Genomic DNA, 17,906 nt, shown 5'->3' with positions numbered 1-17,906 from the left:
CCCAGAGGAACCTACACAAATTTGAATTAGACAACGAAGAAATAGAAAGAGTAAAAGAATTCTCATACCTGGGATCAAACATTGATAGAAATGGAGACTGCAGCCGAGAAATCAGAAGAAGATTAAGAATGGGAAAGACAGTTATGACAGGACTAGAGAAGACCCTAAAATGCAAGGATGATATACAACTGAGCACCAAAGTTAGAATCCTACAAGCCATTGTATTCCCTATTGCCATTGAGGGATGTGAGAGATGGACAGTTAAGAAAGAAGATAGGAGGAAAATCAACTCATTCGAAATGTGGTTCTGATGAAGAGTGCTAAGGATCCCATGGATGGCCAAAAAGACCAACAAATGGGTCCTGGAGCAGATCAAGCCAGAAATCTCCCTAGAAGCCAAGATGACAAAACTCAGGTTGTTGTACTTTGGACACATCATGAGAAGGCATGAATCCTTGGAAAAAACAGGAATGCTAGGAAAGGTGGAGGGAAGTAGAAAGAGAGGATGGCTGCATGCAAAATGGATGGATTCTATTAAAGAGATCATGAATATGAGTTTGCAAGAACTGAGCAGAGCAGCGGAGGCCTTGGAGAGGTCTCATCCATAAGGTTGCCATGGGTCAAGATTGACTCGAGGGCAGTTAACAACAACAAAGCGTATTTTTAGTTTTCTCTGGGGTTTTTGGCCTGTGTGGCAGTGTTCCAGAAGAATTTATTCCTGACATTTCACCTGCCACTGTGGCTGGCATCTTCATGGTACGTATACTCCACATACTTCCATGCCATCACCTTTTGAAGATGCCAGCCACAGTCTTCCAGAACGCAGCCACACAACCCGAAAAACCCGCAGATGCCAGCCATGAAAGCCTTCAACTTCACCACAAGCATATTGTTTGGGTGTATGTGTGTGTGTTTCTGCACTTCTCTGATGCATATTGGTGTTTGGTTTTGCTCCGGAGAGACGCCTGCAATTCTTTGACTCGGATTTTGAAAACACGCAGCTGAGACGTTGGGTGTTTCGTTCCTAATGGAGATGGTCTTTGATCCCAGTCCCGTCCTTATCACAACACTTGATACATTAATGCACCCATTATCACTCAAACAACCCATCAGTTTGTCAAGATGGGGGGGGGGGTTCAGGTGATGGAAGGCCTCTCGGATTGAGCCTTACACAGATGGCACTGACAACATTGGCACCCTGGCCTTCTCCTTTCCTCCTCCACCCCACGCTGTAGAGATGCAACAAGGATGTGTATTAATTCCTGTTGGTTTTGCATGACATCAGCTTAGATGGATGGGTGGGTGGGTGAACATCTTTGAATCCTTTCTCTACTTGAAACTTGAGGCAGCAGAGAGAGATTGAGAGAGAAAGAGATGGCAACATCAATTATGCATTTCTAAAAAGAAAAATCTAACAGTTTGGGGGAAACAAGAAAAGAGGGGAGTGAAGTCTCTCTTTCTCTGCCTCCTTAATTGTGTTTAATTTCTCTGCAGAGGCAAAGGCAGGAGCGGAGGAAAGGGTGCAAGGCACTCCCTTTGCTGCGTTCGGAAGAACTAAGGAATTCAGCAGATTCTTCTCCTCTCCGTCCAAAGCCACCTATGGCTCCTTCTGCTCTGTGGATCTCTCTCCTCCTGCTCCTGTTTGCTCCTAGGTTGCAAAGCAAAGGTAAGGAAACTTTTGGGAAAGTTTGGAGGGAAGTGTGCTTGGGTTCCTTTCATGTCTGTGGACTGGGAACTCTCCAAGGTCTAACTGGTTTTGCACAGAGCCACTGCACATGTGTCTGGTTTGCAGCTGCTCTGAAGTGTTTGAACTGGTTTTCTTGAATTCTGCCTTTTAAAAACAAAAGTTAAACTGTAGGTTTTTGTGGGTTTTTCAGGCTATTTAATAAGCTTTTCACCTTATGAAATCATTTTACCATTGGTGTTGTTCTAAGCTGATTGTGTTGTTCTAAACTAAACTGAAAGCTAGCATGGAGTAGTGGTTTGAGTACTAAGCTATGACTCTGGAGATCAGGGTTCAAAGACTGGCTTGGCCATGAAAACCCATTGAGTGACCTTTTTCATTCAGATGGGGTTCTGAGTGGGCATAAGTCACAACTTTTGTGGGTAATTTGGGGGCATTTTAGGCCATTTTCAGGCAAAAAATATAACCCCCAAATTGGGCCATTTTAAATATGTAAAAATTGGGGTGCAGTTGGGGGTTTCCAAGGTGCCTTGAAGGCCAAAATAGCATGTGGTCCATGGACTATATTTACCCATATAGAGACCAACTGAGGCTCTCTACCTAATATAAGAAACCAGAGTTTTGAGAAGACAGTATCTTCCTAGGATTTTTTCCTTGCAGCTTCTTATTTCTTAGTATTGAAACCAACTAAGTCGAAAGCCTACTTAGCCTGAAAAAGTGAAAAATTCTGCACAGAATTATGGGGGACAAACCCATTAAAAACACTCACAGACTGAACACAGCTTGGGAATTTTTCATCCAAGCCAAGTAAATTTGGGTAACCCAGTCTGGCGTACCTTGTTCCTGAGAAGGATGGGGAGCCATAATTCTTGGCAAACATGGAAGGTGTCAGGAGGAACAGCCTGTTCATGATAGCACAAGGCATCCCTAGCTAATGATCATCTGTTCATTAGGAAGTGTTGTGTTTGCAAAGAGGTGGGAACAGGTTGGTGAAAGTGTCGACGGAGGAGCATGGAGGGTATTGTGCTGTTACCTTCTCAAGACAAATTTTGAACATGTCTATCACTGGGAGGCCATTCTAGGTCTGCACATCCCTAGAATAAACTATGACTCCATCAATATTCTGGAGTAGGAGGCTCAAAATGTAGGAATGAACAGGTCTGCAAGACCTTGCTGGTTCCATGGGAGGTGGCAGAAGATAATCATGAAGAAGAGCATGAGGAAGTTCCTTTTAAAGATTGTGGTGATGCTTAGAGCTCCCCAACCAAAATGATTCTGGGATTTCTTTGTCTTCCAAAAGGAATCTTTCCAAGCTCTGTTTCATGGTATCCTTCTCCACGTCTCCCTTTAGAATGATTTATGGGTAGTTATAACATTTCTTCCAGTGGCACCTTAAGTGTGGCATATTTCCAGCAAGGCAGTGGCCAGACCAATTAGGAACCTTGAGTATCTTAGGATGCATCTGCACTGCAGAAATAATGTGATATGACACTACTTTAATTGCCATGGCAATTATGGAATTATGGGATTTGTAGTTTTGCAAGACATTTAGCCATCTCGGTCACAGAACTCTGGTGCCACAACAAACTTCAGATCCCAGGATTCTATTACTGCAGTGTTACTGCATTGTTTCTTCAGTGCAGATGCAGCCTTGTTGCTGTTTTTGTGTACCTTCATGTCATTTTTGACTTATGGCGACCCTAAGGCAAACCTATCATAGGGGTTTTCTTGGCAAGTTTCTTCAGGAGGAGGGTTTGCCATTGCTTCCTCTGAGGCTGAGAGTGTGTGACTTGCCCAATGTCACCCAGTGGGTTTTTATACTTGAGTGGGATTTGAACTCTGGTCTCCAGAGTCACATAGTCCAATGCCTAAGAGGAACCAAAGGTCCAGCATCCTCTCCCCAAAGCAGCTGTTTAGGATAACCCAGGATGCTCACAAATACGGTGAGTGACAATTCTTTCTGAGGGATTTGAGATCCACAGGCAGACTTGACTCCGGACGCAAGATTTTCCATATCAATGTCATGATGCATGGGACCCTTTTCAAAAGCCTCTTCCAGGCCTTGTGGCTGAGTATTCTGTAAATTAATTCCACATCCAAACCAAATGTTCTCATATCTCTCCTGAACCTCCTGCCAATCAATTAAATTGGATGACCCCAAGTTCTAGGGCTGGGATTGAGGGCAATCTCTTATCCACTTTCTCCACTCCATATGTAATTTTATAAACCATTCTCCATGACCTCTTTCTGCTCCTGAATAAAAGCAACAACAAAAGGTCCCAGACAACATTTTTTGACTTTCCTTGTAGGCAAAGCACTCCAACACTGTGGCCCCCCTCCAAATCATTTGAATTGACCTTCTCCAATTCTGCTGTCTTGCATTGAGAAGAGGCAATCGCCTCCATGCTGACGGCTTAATGGGGGGACAGTGGCCTTCAGACCTCGCTTTGTGATCCCCAAAGCCCCCTCTCAACCTCAACAATATTTTATTTTAAATCACCATTATGATTTTTAGGAATGTTCTTTCTTGGACCCACACAGAAAGCCATGTGGAAATACCCCCAACAGTCCTCACAAGCACCCAGGACCCCATACGTCCCCAAATACCATGATTTTCATTTGCAATCCTTCTCAAAATGGCCTCAGGTGGTGTCACTTCCTGTCACCATTTTGAGAGGGACCACAGAAATCCATCACTGAAGCACTGCTGAAAGATGTCCATCCAACCTCTGTTTAAAGATCTGCAAAGATGGACTCCATCTTGAGACAATCCATTCCATTGCCAACCAGCTCTTCCCAATATTTAGGTGGAATCTCTTCTCTTGTGTCCTAGTCTTTGGAGAAGCAGAAAACATTCCATCCTCTACATAGCATCCCTCCAGAAAGTTAAAGATGGCTCTATCATTTCACCTCTCAGTCTTCTCTTTAGCAAGCTTCCAGTACTCTAAGCCATTCCTCTTAGGGACTGTTTCCCAGACATTTTCTCATATTGGTTGCCCACCTCTAGACATATTCCAGATTGTTCCCGATGGTCAAATAGCAGTGAGATTCATTTATATGGAGAGAGGAGTTAACTGGGATTCACCTCCCTCAACTTGGTGACGGATGCTTTCCAGCCATGAGTCAGTCCAGGGCTGCTCCAAGAGCCGCATGATCTGTCTTCTTGCCCTTTCTAAGTGACAAACAACATCTTTTGTGTTCTTGCGATGTAGGAAAACTAACAAACCTAGTCAATGGTTCTTTAGAGATCCCACTCCCATCTGTTGCATGAAGAAAATACGGGGGTGTAAGAGAGGGGAGGATTCATTTCATTTCTAGGAGATGTAATCTTTCGGAGGGGGGGTCATTAATTTGGGTTGAAGAAATACCTCCTCCTGCCCCCTTCTCTAACTTGTTATTTAATCCCCTGTATTCAGAATAGCCAACTGTTAAAATAAACAGTTTAAAACATTAAGAATATTGGAATTATTTTAATTGACTGGAAGTGTACTAATTTGACAAATAGTGTTTTCTTAGGCAAGGAAGATTGAGAGGTGATTTTGCCAGTTCCTTCCTCTAAAATGGAGCCTACAGTGCCTGGTATTCATTGACAGTCTCCCATCCAAGTTCTAACCAGAGCTGACCCTTCCTAGTTTCCAAGATCACATGCCATCTGGTGCCTCCTATGCATGGTTATGTACCATCAAGTTGTCTGTCAACAATGGTGACCCCATGAATTTCTCTATACTGATTCTGCTGCAAGTAGTCCTTAAGTAGTGTTCCTTCCCCTGAAATAGGGCCTCCAGCACTGAATCCTGGTGGTCCCCCAGGGATGTAGCCAAGGGGGGGGATCTGGGGGTCCGGACCCCCCTTCCATTAGAAAAATGATGGTGTGTGCTGCTGCGCCGCCAACACTCAAGCCCCATTATAATGGTGCACTTAGTCTGGACCCCCCCCTTCCTAAAATCCTAGCTACGTCCCTGGGTCCCCCTCCAAGTACTAACCAGGCTGACCCTGCTTAGCTTCCAAGATCAGACAGGATCGGTTTACTTTAGGATATGGTTGTTGTTGTTGTTGTTGTGTGGTTTGTGTGCCTTCAAATCATTTCTGACTTATGGACACCCCAAGGTGAACTTATCAGGGAGTTTTCTTGGCAAGATTGGTTCAGAGGAGGTTTGCCATGGCCTTCTGCTGAGGGTGAGAACATGTAACTTGGCCAAGGTCACTCAATGGGTTTCACAGCTAAGCTTGGAATCGAACCCTGCTCTCCAGAGTCATAGGTTCACCTCAAACCATTATGCAGCGCTGGCTTTCTAAATACAAAATAATGCTTTCTGTGGCCCACCATTAATATTTGGCCATGATGTGAATCAGTATTGCAGAATCCATCTTCCATTCCCTTTGTTTTGTCTGGCTCTTCACCTTTAACATCTGCCAAACATTCAGAAATCAAATAGGTGCAATTTTTCAGGCTGCACCTCCTTGTGCAAGGGCAATACTTTACAGCAGTGATGGCGAACCTATGGCATGTGTGCCAGAGGTGGCACTCAGAGCCCTCTCTGTGGGCACACATGCTGTCGCCCTAGCACAGAGTTTGCCAGAGTTTCTTACTAGAAAGCCAGAGGGATGTGGCACTTTGCAATAAATAAGTGGGGTCTGGGTTGCAGTTTGGGCACTCGGTGTGTAAAAGGTTCACAATCACTGCTTTACAGGATCATACTTTATAGCAAGGGACATACTTTACAGCACTAAAACCCTCCATCCCATCCCAGCAACAGCAAAGCCAGTAAGTCCAGCAGCCAGATGCTGCAGCCAGTGGCTGGGCAGACATAGCATTTGCCACCACACGCCAGTTGGCTCTTTAAGGGCCATTTGGACGAGACAAAGGCAGCGCCTGCCGTGCAGTTAGGAAGCCAGCCTGTTTTCTGCCGAGACATCCCTAATTTGTTTTTCCTCTTTCTCCTCTGCCCTTCTCCATCTTCTCTCTCTCCAGCTGCCTGGCACTCGTGAGCCCAGCCAGTTTAGAGGAATTATAAGGCAGTGTGAAAAGGCAGAGGGGTCTGCGTGAAAAGCCTTCTCGGAGGCTGCTTGCCCCCCAAGTATGGGCAGATCTATTCCAATTAGGGCCTGCTTGGGAAGCGTGAATTGTGCCCCAGTGTTAAGGAGTCATGTACGGGAGGCACATCACATTGCAGGCACTAGCAGCAGCCACAAAGGAGCTCATAGAGCGGCTTGGCTTTTTGCTAATTTCCTTGCCTAGAGTTGACATGGAGGACCAAGTTGCATCAAAAGTGAATTGTTCTGCTACTAATGCCAAGACAGAGGGGCAGTGAGGTACAGTGGTTCAGTCAAGCAGACAGCCAAGTTTCCAGATAAAGGTATAAGTGAGGGGTACACCTTCAATAGGGGTGCAGAGGTAGCCAGAGAATCGCATGTTGGTCCAGGTAGTGAATGCATTATAAGTTTCAGCCTGAGCCTCCAGTGGATTTCTCCAAGGTACTGGACTGATTTAAGGGATAAATCCCAGCACCTCGGAGATCTCCTTTAAATTTCATGTTAAGACTGACAGAGATTGACTGCCCCTATGACACTGGAGCCAAGAACAAGAATTCTTCAGACAACCGCAGAACAACAATAGGAGTTTGCCTTGTACACTTGCAAACACAAGGGCTGTTTGAATGCATCACTTTTCTATGTTTTTAACTGTATTTTTTTCAACGCTGTGAGCCATTCTGAGTCCCAGTTCTGGGAAAAGAGTGGAGTATAAACAAATATAATGATGATGATGATAATAATAATAATAATAGTAATAATAATGGCTGAAATTTGTTGCACAAGGAGACCCAGCCTGAAAAGTTCCACCTATTTGATTTCTGAATGTTTAGCGGATGTTAAAGGTGAGGAGCCAGAAAAAACAAAGGGAACAGAAGAACTTGGAACACATACAGATAGTATTATTTTTTGACTGCAAGGCAAGTGTCACTAAAATTTAGGACTTTTACATCAGAGTTTACTTTAGAAGCAATATGGGTGCAATCCCAATCGCCACTTACTTGCGAGAAGACGGCTTGGAAAAGTTTCTTTTTTGGCCATGCTGTCTGAAGAATTTAGGGAATTACAGTCCAAAACATGGATTTCTCCCCCTAAGCTCTGGTTAAATACATACAGATTGACACTGTAAACTGTTTTTGTAGGGATCTGGGGGGGAAAAGGTCATGTTAGGAGATTGCGATGTTGATTCACCGCAGGCACAAATTCATCATCGAGAAAAGCAAATGCCAAGAAAGCATTCCCAGTGTGAACCATATCATTTTGCTTCCCAGCTCCTCCGAAAATTGCCAGCAAAGTTGTCAACACAAGCAAGTCCGCCCTCCGCCTGCTCTCTGACTATCTATTCACCAACTACAAGAAGGGGGTCCGTCCCGTCCGGAACTGGAGGAAGACCACTAACGTGGCCATCGATGTCATGATCTATGCCATTCTAAGCGTGGTAGGTCCTTATTCCTTGCTCCAAAGCTCTTGGGCTTCAGCGGTTAAGTGTGGATCGATGGGGCCACAGACCCGATCCGCAAACATTCGGAGAAACCTCTCCAATTTGCGGGGGAGTTGTGATGTATCTAGCCTCCCTGGCTGAGAGCGTAGAGAAGTTGGTCTCCATAGAGATTGCCACAACAGAAGAGCCTTGTTTGTGAATTTTGCTTTTGTTCTGAGACTCTTCCCAGAATCTCTCCAAAATCCTCCTTTTCTTTTTCTTCAGCTGAAGAGCTGTCAGTTGCTAACTGTGACCAACATCAGTTCAGCTCTAAAGCACCACTTAGAGAGCCATCTTACACAGTCTGTGCTTTAGATGCAGATACTGGACAAGTTGTTTTTCTGGACTAAAGCTCCCAGAAACTCCTGGGGCATAAAAACTCACAAGATGTAGCTATGGGGTGCTGGGGGGGGGGGAAGACACACAAAATGGGGGTGTTGGCTCCAAATAAGAATTCTGCCCTCCCATGCAATTTTCCTTCGCTCCCCAAATTTTTAGCATTGCTAAAAATTAACTTACAACTTGTCTAGAAACAGAGTTTGGGCATCCAGAAAAAAGGGGCAGGCGCAGCATGGCATAGTGGCTTGAGTGTTGAACTGGGACTCTGGAGACCAGGGTTTGAGTTCTCACTCTGCCATGGAAACCCATTGGGTGACCCTGGGGAAGTTGCACTCTCTCAGCCTCAGGGCAAGGCCACAGCAAAGCTCCTCTGAACAAACCTTGTCAAGAAAACCCCATGATAGGTCCTCTTTTGGGTAGCTGTAAGTCGGGAATGACTTGAAAACACACAACCACAACAGAGACCAAGGGAATGCCAGGAGTTCTAAGTGTGAACAATTTTGCATGTCTTGCTCTCTGCAATGGTAGGAATTTGGAGACTGGAGAAAAAGGTTATGGGGATGAACTGAATTCTTATTTTGGGGGGAATGCCCTTATTTTGCTCCCTCACTTTGTAGCTACATCCCTGGTTGGTGAGAAGGATAGTACAGTAATGTGGATGAGGATAAGCATGCCATAATTCGGAATGGCAATCTCACGCATTTCATTATCTCCCACAAGAGCAAAAATTGCTAAAAGCTTTCTCCCTGCTGGGTGAAATGATGTGAGATTTAGACTATTTTTCAACCATTAGCCTTGAAAGAGAAGACTTTTTTGTGTTGAAAATTTCTTAAAGTTTCCCCATCACCAAAAACATTGCTATAGAGCAGCTGTAGGAGGATCCGCCTCTCCTCTTGGCCCCTGATCCAAAGCCAAGCAGCTTGCCTTGGTGTAATAGGGACTGTGCAACCCTGAGTAGGATACCACTCTTGTGCAACCTCTGAGAAAAGGTAACCTCTTGTATAACAACATTTGCACCAATGTAAAGCCACAACAAAGGTTCCTGGCCCATTCTCCATGCTGGGAGGGGGACTCTTGAAGTTGTAGTCTGAAAATGTAACTTCTTCACCTTCCACTTACATATATTCCAAAGGCATTCATATATATATATATATATATATATATATATATATATATATATATATATATATATATATATAATGCTAAGCATGGCAATAGGTGTTTGGAAATATAATCATATTACAAGCGGAGATCTGGAATTAGCCATTGGCTCTATTTAGTGTATGCTCACTGGCTTAGATCCAGTTCTTAAATAATAATAATAATAAATAAAGTTTTTATTTATATCCCGCACCTTCCTTCGATCAGGGCGGCTTACAGTATAAAATTTAAAACAACAATACATACAATAAAATCCAAAATACATCACATATAAACAATAATAATAATAAAAAAAAACACAGGCTAAAAGCCCCAAAGCCCTTCCTCTTGGCCACGAAAGAGGAGGGAGGCCCACAGGATTTTTAATCGGGGAATGCCTGTTGGAACAGGAAGGTCTTCAAATCCTTCCTGAATTGGGCCAGGGTGGTAGTCGAGCGGAGCTCAGTGGGCAGCGTATTCCAAAGGGCTGGGGCAGCAGTGGAAAATGTCCTCTTTGTGGTGGAGGACAATCTAGCCCCAGGCACCTTCAGTAGCTGCTGCCCAGATGTCCTGAGGGTGCGAGGCGGAATGTACGGGGAGAGGCGATCCTTTAGGTAACCTGGACCCAAGCCATTTAGGGTTTTATAGGTAATAACCAACGCCTTATATTGGGCCCGGAAGCGGATATAGTCCAAATATAGTCGATCTATTGAATCAGTGAAACATTATTAAGAGAACACTTGTGTAATTTTTTATTGATTTAACAGGTCTAATTTAATTGAGACTAGCGACTGGAATTAGGTCACTGTGTCTGAGTCTGCCTAATACGAATACACAAGTTGCCTTATAACAAACCAGACCATTGGTCTGTTAGGGACAATGTTGTCTATAGCACTCTCCTCCTTTAAAGGCTTTTAAACAGAAGTCGGATGGCCATAGGTGCATCTACACTGAGGAAACAATGCAGTTTGATACTTTTTTAAGTGCTGTAGATCCATCCTATGGAATAACGGGATTTGCAGTTTTACCAGGTCTTTCGCCTTCTCTGCCAAAGAGTGCTGGTCCTTCACAAAACTACAAATCCCAGTGTTCTGTAGGATGGAGCCATGGTAGTTAAAGTGCTGCCAAACTGCATTACTTCTACAGTGTAGATGCACCCTACATTTCAGGTTCTTTAGCAGTGAGTACCAGGGGATTAGACTCTCTGGATCCCTTCCAACTGTATGATCCTATAATACTATGATGTCTAGCAACCACTCCCCAAGTGCGCTAGTAGAGTTTTCCACCTTCGGTCTTGTTACTGTGACCCTTTTACCTAGAAATGGCAGGGACTGAAGCTGTCGTCTTCTGTAGTCAAAGCAGGAGGTCTACTACTAAGCCATGGATATGTTCAGAGTTCTTCTGCTAAGCCATCTCCCTTCCTCCCAACCCAATGCAAGAAGGTGCATGAATGAAGCAGACCTTCTGCTTCACCAACTTGATCTCTGTTGTTGTTTTTGACAGGATGAAAAAAACCAGGTCCTGACAACATATATCTGGTACAGACAGGTAAGAAGGAGACTCCATCCTTTTACTAACAGGGCTTCCAATTTCTCATTCTTCTTGGTCCTCCACTAATCAATCACTTGTTCGCCATGGAGCCTTTGTCATCCACAGTGCTCCCTTGAATCCCAGGACAACCAGTTGTTTGACCTAAATCCAGTTGGTCATCTGAACAAGAGTAGTCCGACTTGGTGGAAATGTACAATAAGCATTGGCTTGCTGATGTTCCATTGATTCAATGACTACTCTTGTCTACAATAGGATCTAACCTTTTGCGTAGCATTCTTTCACAGTCCCTCTGCCTCTTCTTTCATTGCTTGGTTTTATTTGGAAGTCAATCTGAATTCTCCATTATGCTAGACACTGGAGACTATGGGGTTTCCTTACATGATTTCCCATTATGAGGTGGATGAGCTCTTTGAGCCTTACATTCTGGACTTCTGGACTACAACCACAATACCACAAAGCAGTGGCCATGCACAAAGCAAGAGACTATTCATTAACCACATTCATAGTTTGAGGAACATTTAAAGCATTGGTCATTTGGCTGGAGTTGAGAAAAGTGATCTTTTGGGCCTACAATGTCCAAATCTCCTCACTCCCCAACATGGTTCTTTCCAAAAAGTAACTTTTGTACATGCTCTGGCTTTGGACATCGAGAGAATTGGGGTGAGAAAGATGGGGAAGATTGGAGAGGAGAAAGTGTGTTTTTGTCGGCCAACAGGCATGATTTGTGAATCAGGGGGGTCCTTCTTTCCATTAAAATAAAACCATTTCAGCATTTGGCCCTGGCTCAAACTCCTTATCCCCTCTTTTCCGCAGCAATGGATCGACGAGTTTCTGCAATGGAATCCACAGGACTTTGACAACATCACCCAGATGTCTGTTCCTACCGATGCCATCTGGGTGCCAGATATTCTGATCAATGAGTTGTAAGTGGGTTCTTGGGGGGTCTCCCCTCCTCCACATTGTGGGAGTAGAGGAAGGGTTGGGAGAAGACAGGCGGATTATCCTTGCTTCCCGCTGTCCCCTTGTTTTTCTTCATTTGGTATTCTTGGCAACACTTTCCCACTTTTGGCTCAAAGCTGGCTCTGTCCTCTGTGTAACTGTACATTGCAGATGGAGAGAAGGCTGAGGATCTGGGAGGGTTCCAGTAGTGGAAAATTATAAACACTCATAATTGCCTTGGCCGCGTTGGGCCTGGGATCCAAATATCCCGAGGAAGTCTTTGTTGAGGAAGGAGAGAAAGAGGGAGGGAGAAAGACAATGGCAGGACAGCTGCAAAGGCATCAACCCATGCTTGGAAGAAGAGAGACATGATCTCAAGCAGGGAATTGGATTTATTGTTGCAAACTATCTGGCTGCTACCATTAACCGGACCTTGCCAAATACTAGGGAGCCCCTCTGTGGAGCCGGTGGGACAAATTTCCTTCTCATATCAATTTCCCCCCCAAGTTAAAACACATATCAGGTGCCATTTCAAAAGGTTTCTTTTAAACAAAAATAGGTTGCAGGGGATGATGGTGTAGTTGTGTTTATTTATTTACTGCACATATGTCCCAACCTTCTTCCAAAATGGGGGAAGAAATGGTTGAAGAGAAGAGACATGAAGATCCAGACCTTCCCCAAGACCCAGCTTTGCAAAGATATGCCAAATTCTACCTCCACATTTGGTTTCTGGAGTAGAGGAGTTTGGCTCCTGGGTCACACTGATGGTTTCTGATGTAGTCAAACCCTGTTATTTTTGCCTGGACTTTCTGTTTCTCTGCCTTCTATCTTCTGCAGTGTGGATGTGGGCAAATCCCCCGATATTCCCTACGTTTACATCCTCCATCATGGGGAAGTCCGGAACCTCAAGCCAGTCCAAGTCGTAACTGCCTGCAGCCTGGACATCTACAACTTCCCCTTCGATGTCCAGAACTGCTCTTTGACCTTCACCAGCTGGCTACATAACAGTATGTTATGAGTTCGGTTGACTTTATCTTGCATGCTGGGAGAGAGAATGAGAGGAGATAAGCTGGTTCACAAATATAAATTCATATCCCATTGTATTGTCTCTGGCCTGAATCTTATTGGTAGCCCCCAACAAGAGTAACAACACTGAATCCAAGAGATTTAGCTACAAGTTGAGTCAACCTCCAAGAATTGATTCAATGGGACTTCTCTAGCTGGGGCAAACCTATGATTGGCAAAGGCATCAATTTCTCAACTCCTTGGTTTAAGCTGCTATTGCTCTTGTTGTTGTCATTATTGTTATGCTTATTATCTCAGTTTCACAGTCCACTATTTGGCTGTTCTTCCTCCTCAGTCCGAGACATCAACATCTCCTTGTGGCGGAGCCCAGAGGAAGTGAAACATGACAAGAGTGTTTTCATGAACCAAGGGGAATGGGAACTCCTGCATGTACTCAGCCAATTCCGAGAATTCAGTGTTGGGGACAGTGATTCCTATGCGGAGATGAAGTTCTTTGTAAGTCATCAGCTGAGGGAATGGTTCTGGCTGTAGAAAGAGGTTGTGGGGTGGAAGTAGAGAACAGAAAGTTCAATGCAGGTGCAGAGGATGAGAGAAATCAAATAGGAGTTGGGCGTATGATGCAGGGTGGGACATCCCAGCCATGGTAGAAGACTGCCTGTTGTTATTGTGTCCCTTCAAGTCATTTCCGACTTATGGCGATCCTAAAGCGATGCTTTCATGGGGTTTTCTTGGCAAGCTTTGTTCTGAGGAGGTTTGCTATTGCCATCGTTTGAGGCTGAGAGCATGTGACTTGACCATCTCAGAGCATGTGGTGCCTTTCTCTTTACTATTTTCTACAAAAGTATGCAGCCCAATGCCCTTTGTGGGGCTGGACCTTCTTGGTTAGTGCCAACTAAAGCAGACCCATTGATTCAGTCATTGAATGGTGAGCCAATAAGTATGAAAACCCTATTGATTCAATGCGTTGACTCTAGTTAGCATTAGCAATTGGATTCAATTGGCCTCTGGCTGGAAACTCTCCATACAGTATTCTGCTTTTTGCAAAAACTGTATCACATCCTTGGAAGACTCTTTATCTTGTTGTTTCCTGAATCTTATCCCTGCGATGCTCTGATTCCTTCAAAGGAATGGATCTTTGAGGGCTCTTCCTTTCCATTGTATGGTGTAATAACAGATGACGGGGGACAGGAACAACGAGACATCCTCTCTTCTTCCAGGAGAGAAAAGACGCCACTTGCAAAAGTTGTTTTTTTGAACCGCAGCTCCCAGGGGCTGTGGAGATTCTGGGAGTGATAGTCCAAAAGTCTGACCATAGTATCTCAGAAAGCACAGGGCATAAATAAGAAGTGGGTAGTAACGTCCATCTCGAAAGTACCCAGGAAGCGACTTAGTGCCAAATGGGGCTCTTGGCTTGAGTCCTTTCATACCAGAAGGGGAAGCATTCACTGATCCTTAATGGATCTGACAGGGAGCCAGCCAGCCATTAGGGAATGTCCCAAGATAGCACCCGTTCCTGCCAAGTCTCCATGTGCCTCTTTATATCCTGGCAGGTGGTCATCCGGAGGCGCCCGCTCTTTTATGCCGTCAGCCTGCTGCTGCCCAGCATCTTCCTGATGGTCATGGACATTGTGGGGTTCTACCTCCCTCCAGACAGTGGGGAGAGGGTCTCATTCAAGATCACCCTGCTCCTGGGCTATTCTGTTTTCCTCATCATTGTCTCTGACACTCTGCCAGCCACTGCCATCGGGACTCCGCTCATTGGTAAGATGAACTGCTCTTTCAGAGGTATTAATGGCTGAAGGTGTGTAAAAAGTCAACAGTGCATTATTAGGTGCAGGAAATCTTGTGTATGTACATATGCATTGCAGCTCTACTTGTGAGATCAGAGACAGTCAGATGCACTCTGGCAGTTGCCAGACTTGCTGGGAGTGCCTTTCCATTTCTTTTTGCAAAAGTTGCCTTCTCTTTATTTATTAAGGGTTTTGGCTGGGGAACCTGTGGTGGGACACCGCTGACTCCCTGCCCTTCCTGAAGGCCAGTCCGTGGCTGAGCCCTTGTCCATTACTTGCATGTACTTACACTGCAGGACTGAATGATGCTGTTGAACAACAGATCGCATAATGAGCATGACAAGTGTGAACACTCCTGTCATGCAATGACTGATTGAACGCTCCACTCACTTCTAAGGGGTGCATTGCAAGAACTTCCTAAGCAATGCTTCAAGGCTAACACCATGGCATATTCAACATCAGCCCAGAATAGGATGCCACCTTTGTGCAAGCTCTGAGAAAAGCAATGGTTTGTGTAATGGTATCCACACATCCTCATACAGCGGATTTCTTCCAAGAGTAGGAAACAGAAGAGAAACTCCCCAGCAGACCTCAGTCCCTAGGCAGCCATATATTGGAAGAGGCATTCCTTCAAGCATCACTGTCCCAAGCAGTTTAATGTTTTGCATGTTATTATCACTAGAACCTTTAATTCCAACTGGAAGTAGATTGATATATTTGACAGGTTTCAGCAGGTCCACCCAGATCCTGGGTTGGCTCAAAAGGGAGTTTTGATGGGCCAAAAGGGGGGGGGGGGGGGGGGCGCACGGGAAGGGAATGAGGAGAGGGGAGAAGGGAGGGTTTGGTTCCATTCTGTGGTGCTGTTGTCTAGCCAAGAAACTGCCTTTGCTGAAGGCCTTGCTTTCTACAGGGGTCTATTTTGTGGTATGCATGGCCCTGTTGGTCATCAGCTTGACTGAGACCATCCTCATTGTGCGTCTGGTACACAAGCAGGACCTGCAGCCCCACGTCCCCGAGTGGGTCAAGCGCTGGGTCCTGGAGCGAGCCACCATCTTGCTCTGCATCCGGGATAGGCACACCTTCTGCCCAGTCCGCACACAGAGCTCTGACATCTCCAGGAGCATGGAGAACAATGACAGCACAGGTAAGAGCAACCTCGGAGTCCCAAAACAAGATGCCCATGCAAGATGAAATGGATTTTTTTTGCTTTATTCTTGCATGCAAAGACAAATGATCTCCAAAGCTTTGTCCCCTCTGGATGAGAGTGTGACAGTTATTGCTCATTTCATGATTATTATTTTTTAATCGCGGCTTTTTTCTTCAAAGTTATCTGCACCAAAAACATGTGGTTTGTTTGTGTACATGTTTCAAAGCAGCAAGCAAAAATCTGTGTACAGGATTTTGCAAACATAGATCCCAAGATTCCCTGGAGCTTCCTATTCTCCTGCCCCAGCTCCCCACAATAGTTACACCCTTGGAATGGAGAATGAGTAATGCCTGCTTCTGAAATCATAGTGAATCAAGTGGTACATTGAAGGCACTGACAAACACTAACCTGATGCATCATCCGAGAATGGGAAATTGTTACGCTTGTGGCATCCCACTTTCACAAATATGAATACCAATGTTATTTTTGTTGTGTGCCTTCAAGTGATTTTCGACATATAGAGACCCTAAGGTGAACCTATTGTGGGGTTTTCTTGGAAATATTTCTTCATAGGAGGTCTGCCATAGCTTTCCCCTGTGGCTGATAGTATGTGACTTGCTGAAAGTCACCCAGTGGGTTTCATGGCCAAGCTGGGAATCAGACCCTGGTCTCCAGAGTCATAGTCCAACAATCCAACCACTACAGCACACTGGCTCCTTAAAGTTGTTATGGCATGGATAGAAAAGCACATTTGCATGTGTCAGGAAATGTATATTTTGCATATGATATCCATGGGTTTTTAGCCATGAATCAGCCCTTGGCTCTGACTCTCAGTTGGAGACCCTGATTCAAACACATCCCCCTTAGCTGCTTCTCCTTTACTTACAAGCCTTTCCATCTGGTCCTTCTAGCCAAACTGAACCACTACAACTGCGAGAACATCCGTGATTATGAAGGAGGGACAAGTGCATCAACTCAGTCGCAGGGGGAGAATTCGCTGGTGGTGGAAAACATCCTCCAGGAGATATCATCCATCCGCCAGTTCCTGGAGAAGCGGGATGAATTCCGTGACATTGCCCGGGAATGGTTGCAAGTGGGCTACGTCCTGGATGTGCTTCTCTTCCGGGCCTACCTGGTAGCCGTGTTGGCTTATAGCCTCACATTGGGCACCCTGTGGTCCATCTGGCAGTATGCCTGAGGCACGCCAGGACTTGCCCCATAGACGGGCAGCCAGGCAGTGGCATTCAATGAGTCTCCTTGAGGCTTGCTGACATGCATTTTAATAGCAGAGGGTCAGGATCTGGGGTACGTTCGCTATTGTTGTTCCCAGTCATGCCTCACTAATCCTGGTGACTTCCAAGTGTTTCTCAAGACTGGTCAGTGTATATCTATGTAATTACTGAGGTGCGATACTTGCTTAGCAGAGTTGTGTATTCCACCTTCGATTGCCCGCCTTAGCTATGAATAAACAGAGGCATGTGCCCTTGCTCCTAAGTGACTTGTGTACACACACCTTTAAAATGTTGGTCTTATAATGCATGCCAATTCAAAAAGAAGAAGAACAGGAAGAGGAAGTAATAGTTTTTAGGGCTCCAAATTTGAAGCAGAGAGGTAAAGACTAATAATTGTTAGGGATGATCCTTTACCAGACCTTTAATCCAGTTTCCCTCCCTTTTCCCCAGTTCTGCACTTGCATGGCCAACTTCAGCTTCATTTTAGCACAAAAGAGCCTGGCCCAGGCAACTAAACCCTTTTCCTTTGCACATGCTAGAGAAGATC

General features: G+C 45.0%; 1 protein-coding gene across 1 annotated transcript; it reads left to right on the top strand.

The window, feature by feature from the left end:
• The first annotated feature begins 1,161 nt into the window (after window positions 1-1,161).
• HTR3A (5-hydroxytryptamine receptor 3A) lies at window positions 1,162-17,594 on the top strand. Its single transcript, XM_042477562.1, has 10 exons — window positions 1,162-1,252; window positions 1,495-1,666; window positions 7,987-8,153; window positions 11,178-11,222; window positions 12,039-12,148; window positions 13,002-13,171; window positions 13,525-13,685; window positions 14,741-14,951; window positions 15,891-16,124; window positions 17,039-17,594. The coding sequence occupies exons 1-10, from the start codon at window positions 1,238-1,240 to the stop codon at window positions 17,323-17,325; spliced, it is 1,572 nt and encodes a 523-aa protein (XP_042333496.1). The 5' UTR covers window positions 1,162-1,237; the 3' UTR covers window positions 17,326-17,594.
• Window positions 17,595-17,906: the final 312 nt, after the last annotated feature.

The sequence above is a fragment of the Sceloporus undulatus genome, chromosome 6, assembly GCF_019175285.1.
Source record: "Sceloporus undulatus isolate JIND9_A2432 ecotype Alabama chromosome 6, SceUnd_v1.1, whole genome shotgun sequence".
Lineage (NCBI taxonomy): Eukaryota > Metazoa > Chordata > Lepidosauria > Squamata > Phrynosomatidae > Sceloporus > Sceloporus undulatus.
The sequence above is the reverse complement of the archived record's forward strand: the minus strand, read 5'-3'. Positions and strand labels throughout refer to the sequence as shown.

Excerpts from the sequence above, each read along its gene's own strand:
- HTR3A (XM_042477562.1), top strand. Across the intron at positions 1,667-7,986 it reads TCCTAGGTTGCAAAGCAAAG|CTCCTCCGAAAATTGCCAGC; the intron begins GTAAGGAAACTT and ends TTTGCTTCCCAG. Across the intron at positions 16,125-17,038 it reads GGAGAACAATGACAGCACAG|CCAAACTGAACCACTACAAC; the intron begins GTAAGAGCAACC and ends TGGTCCTTCTAG.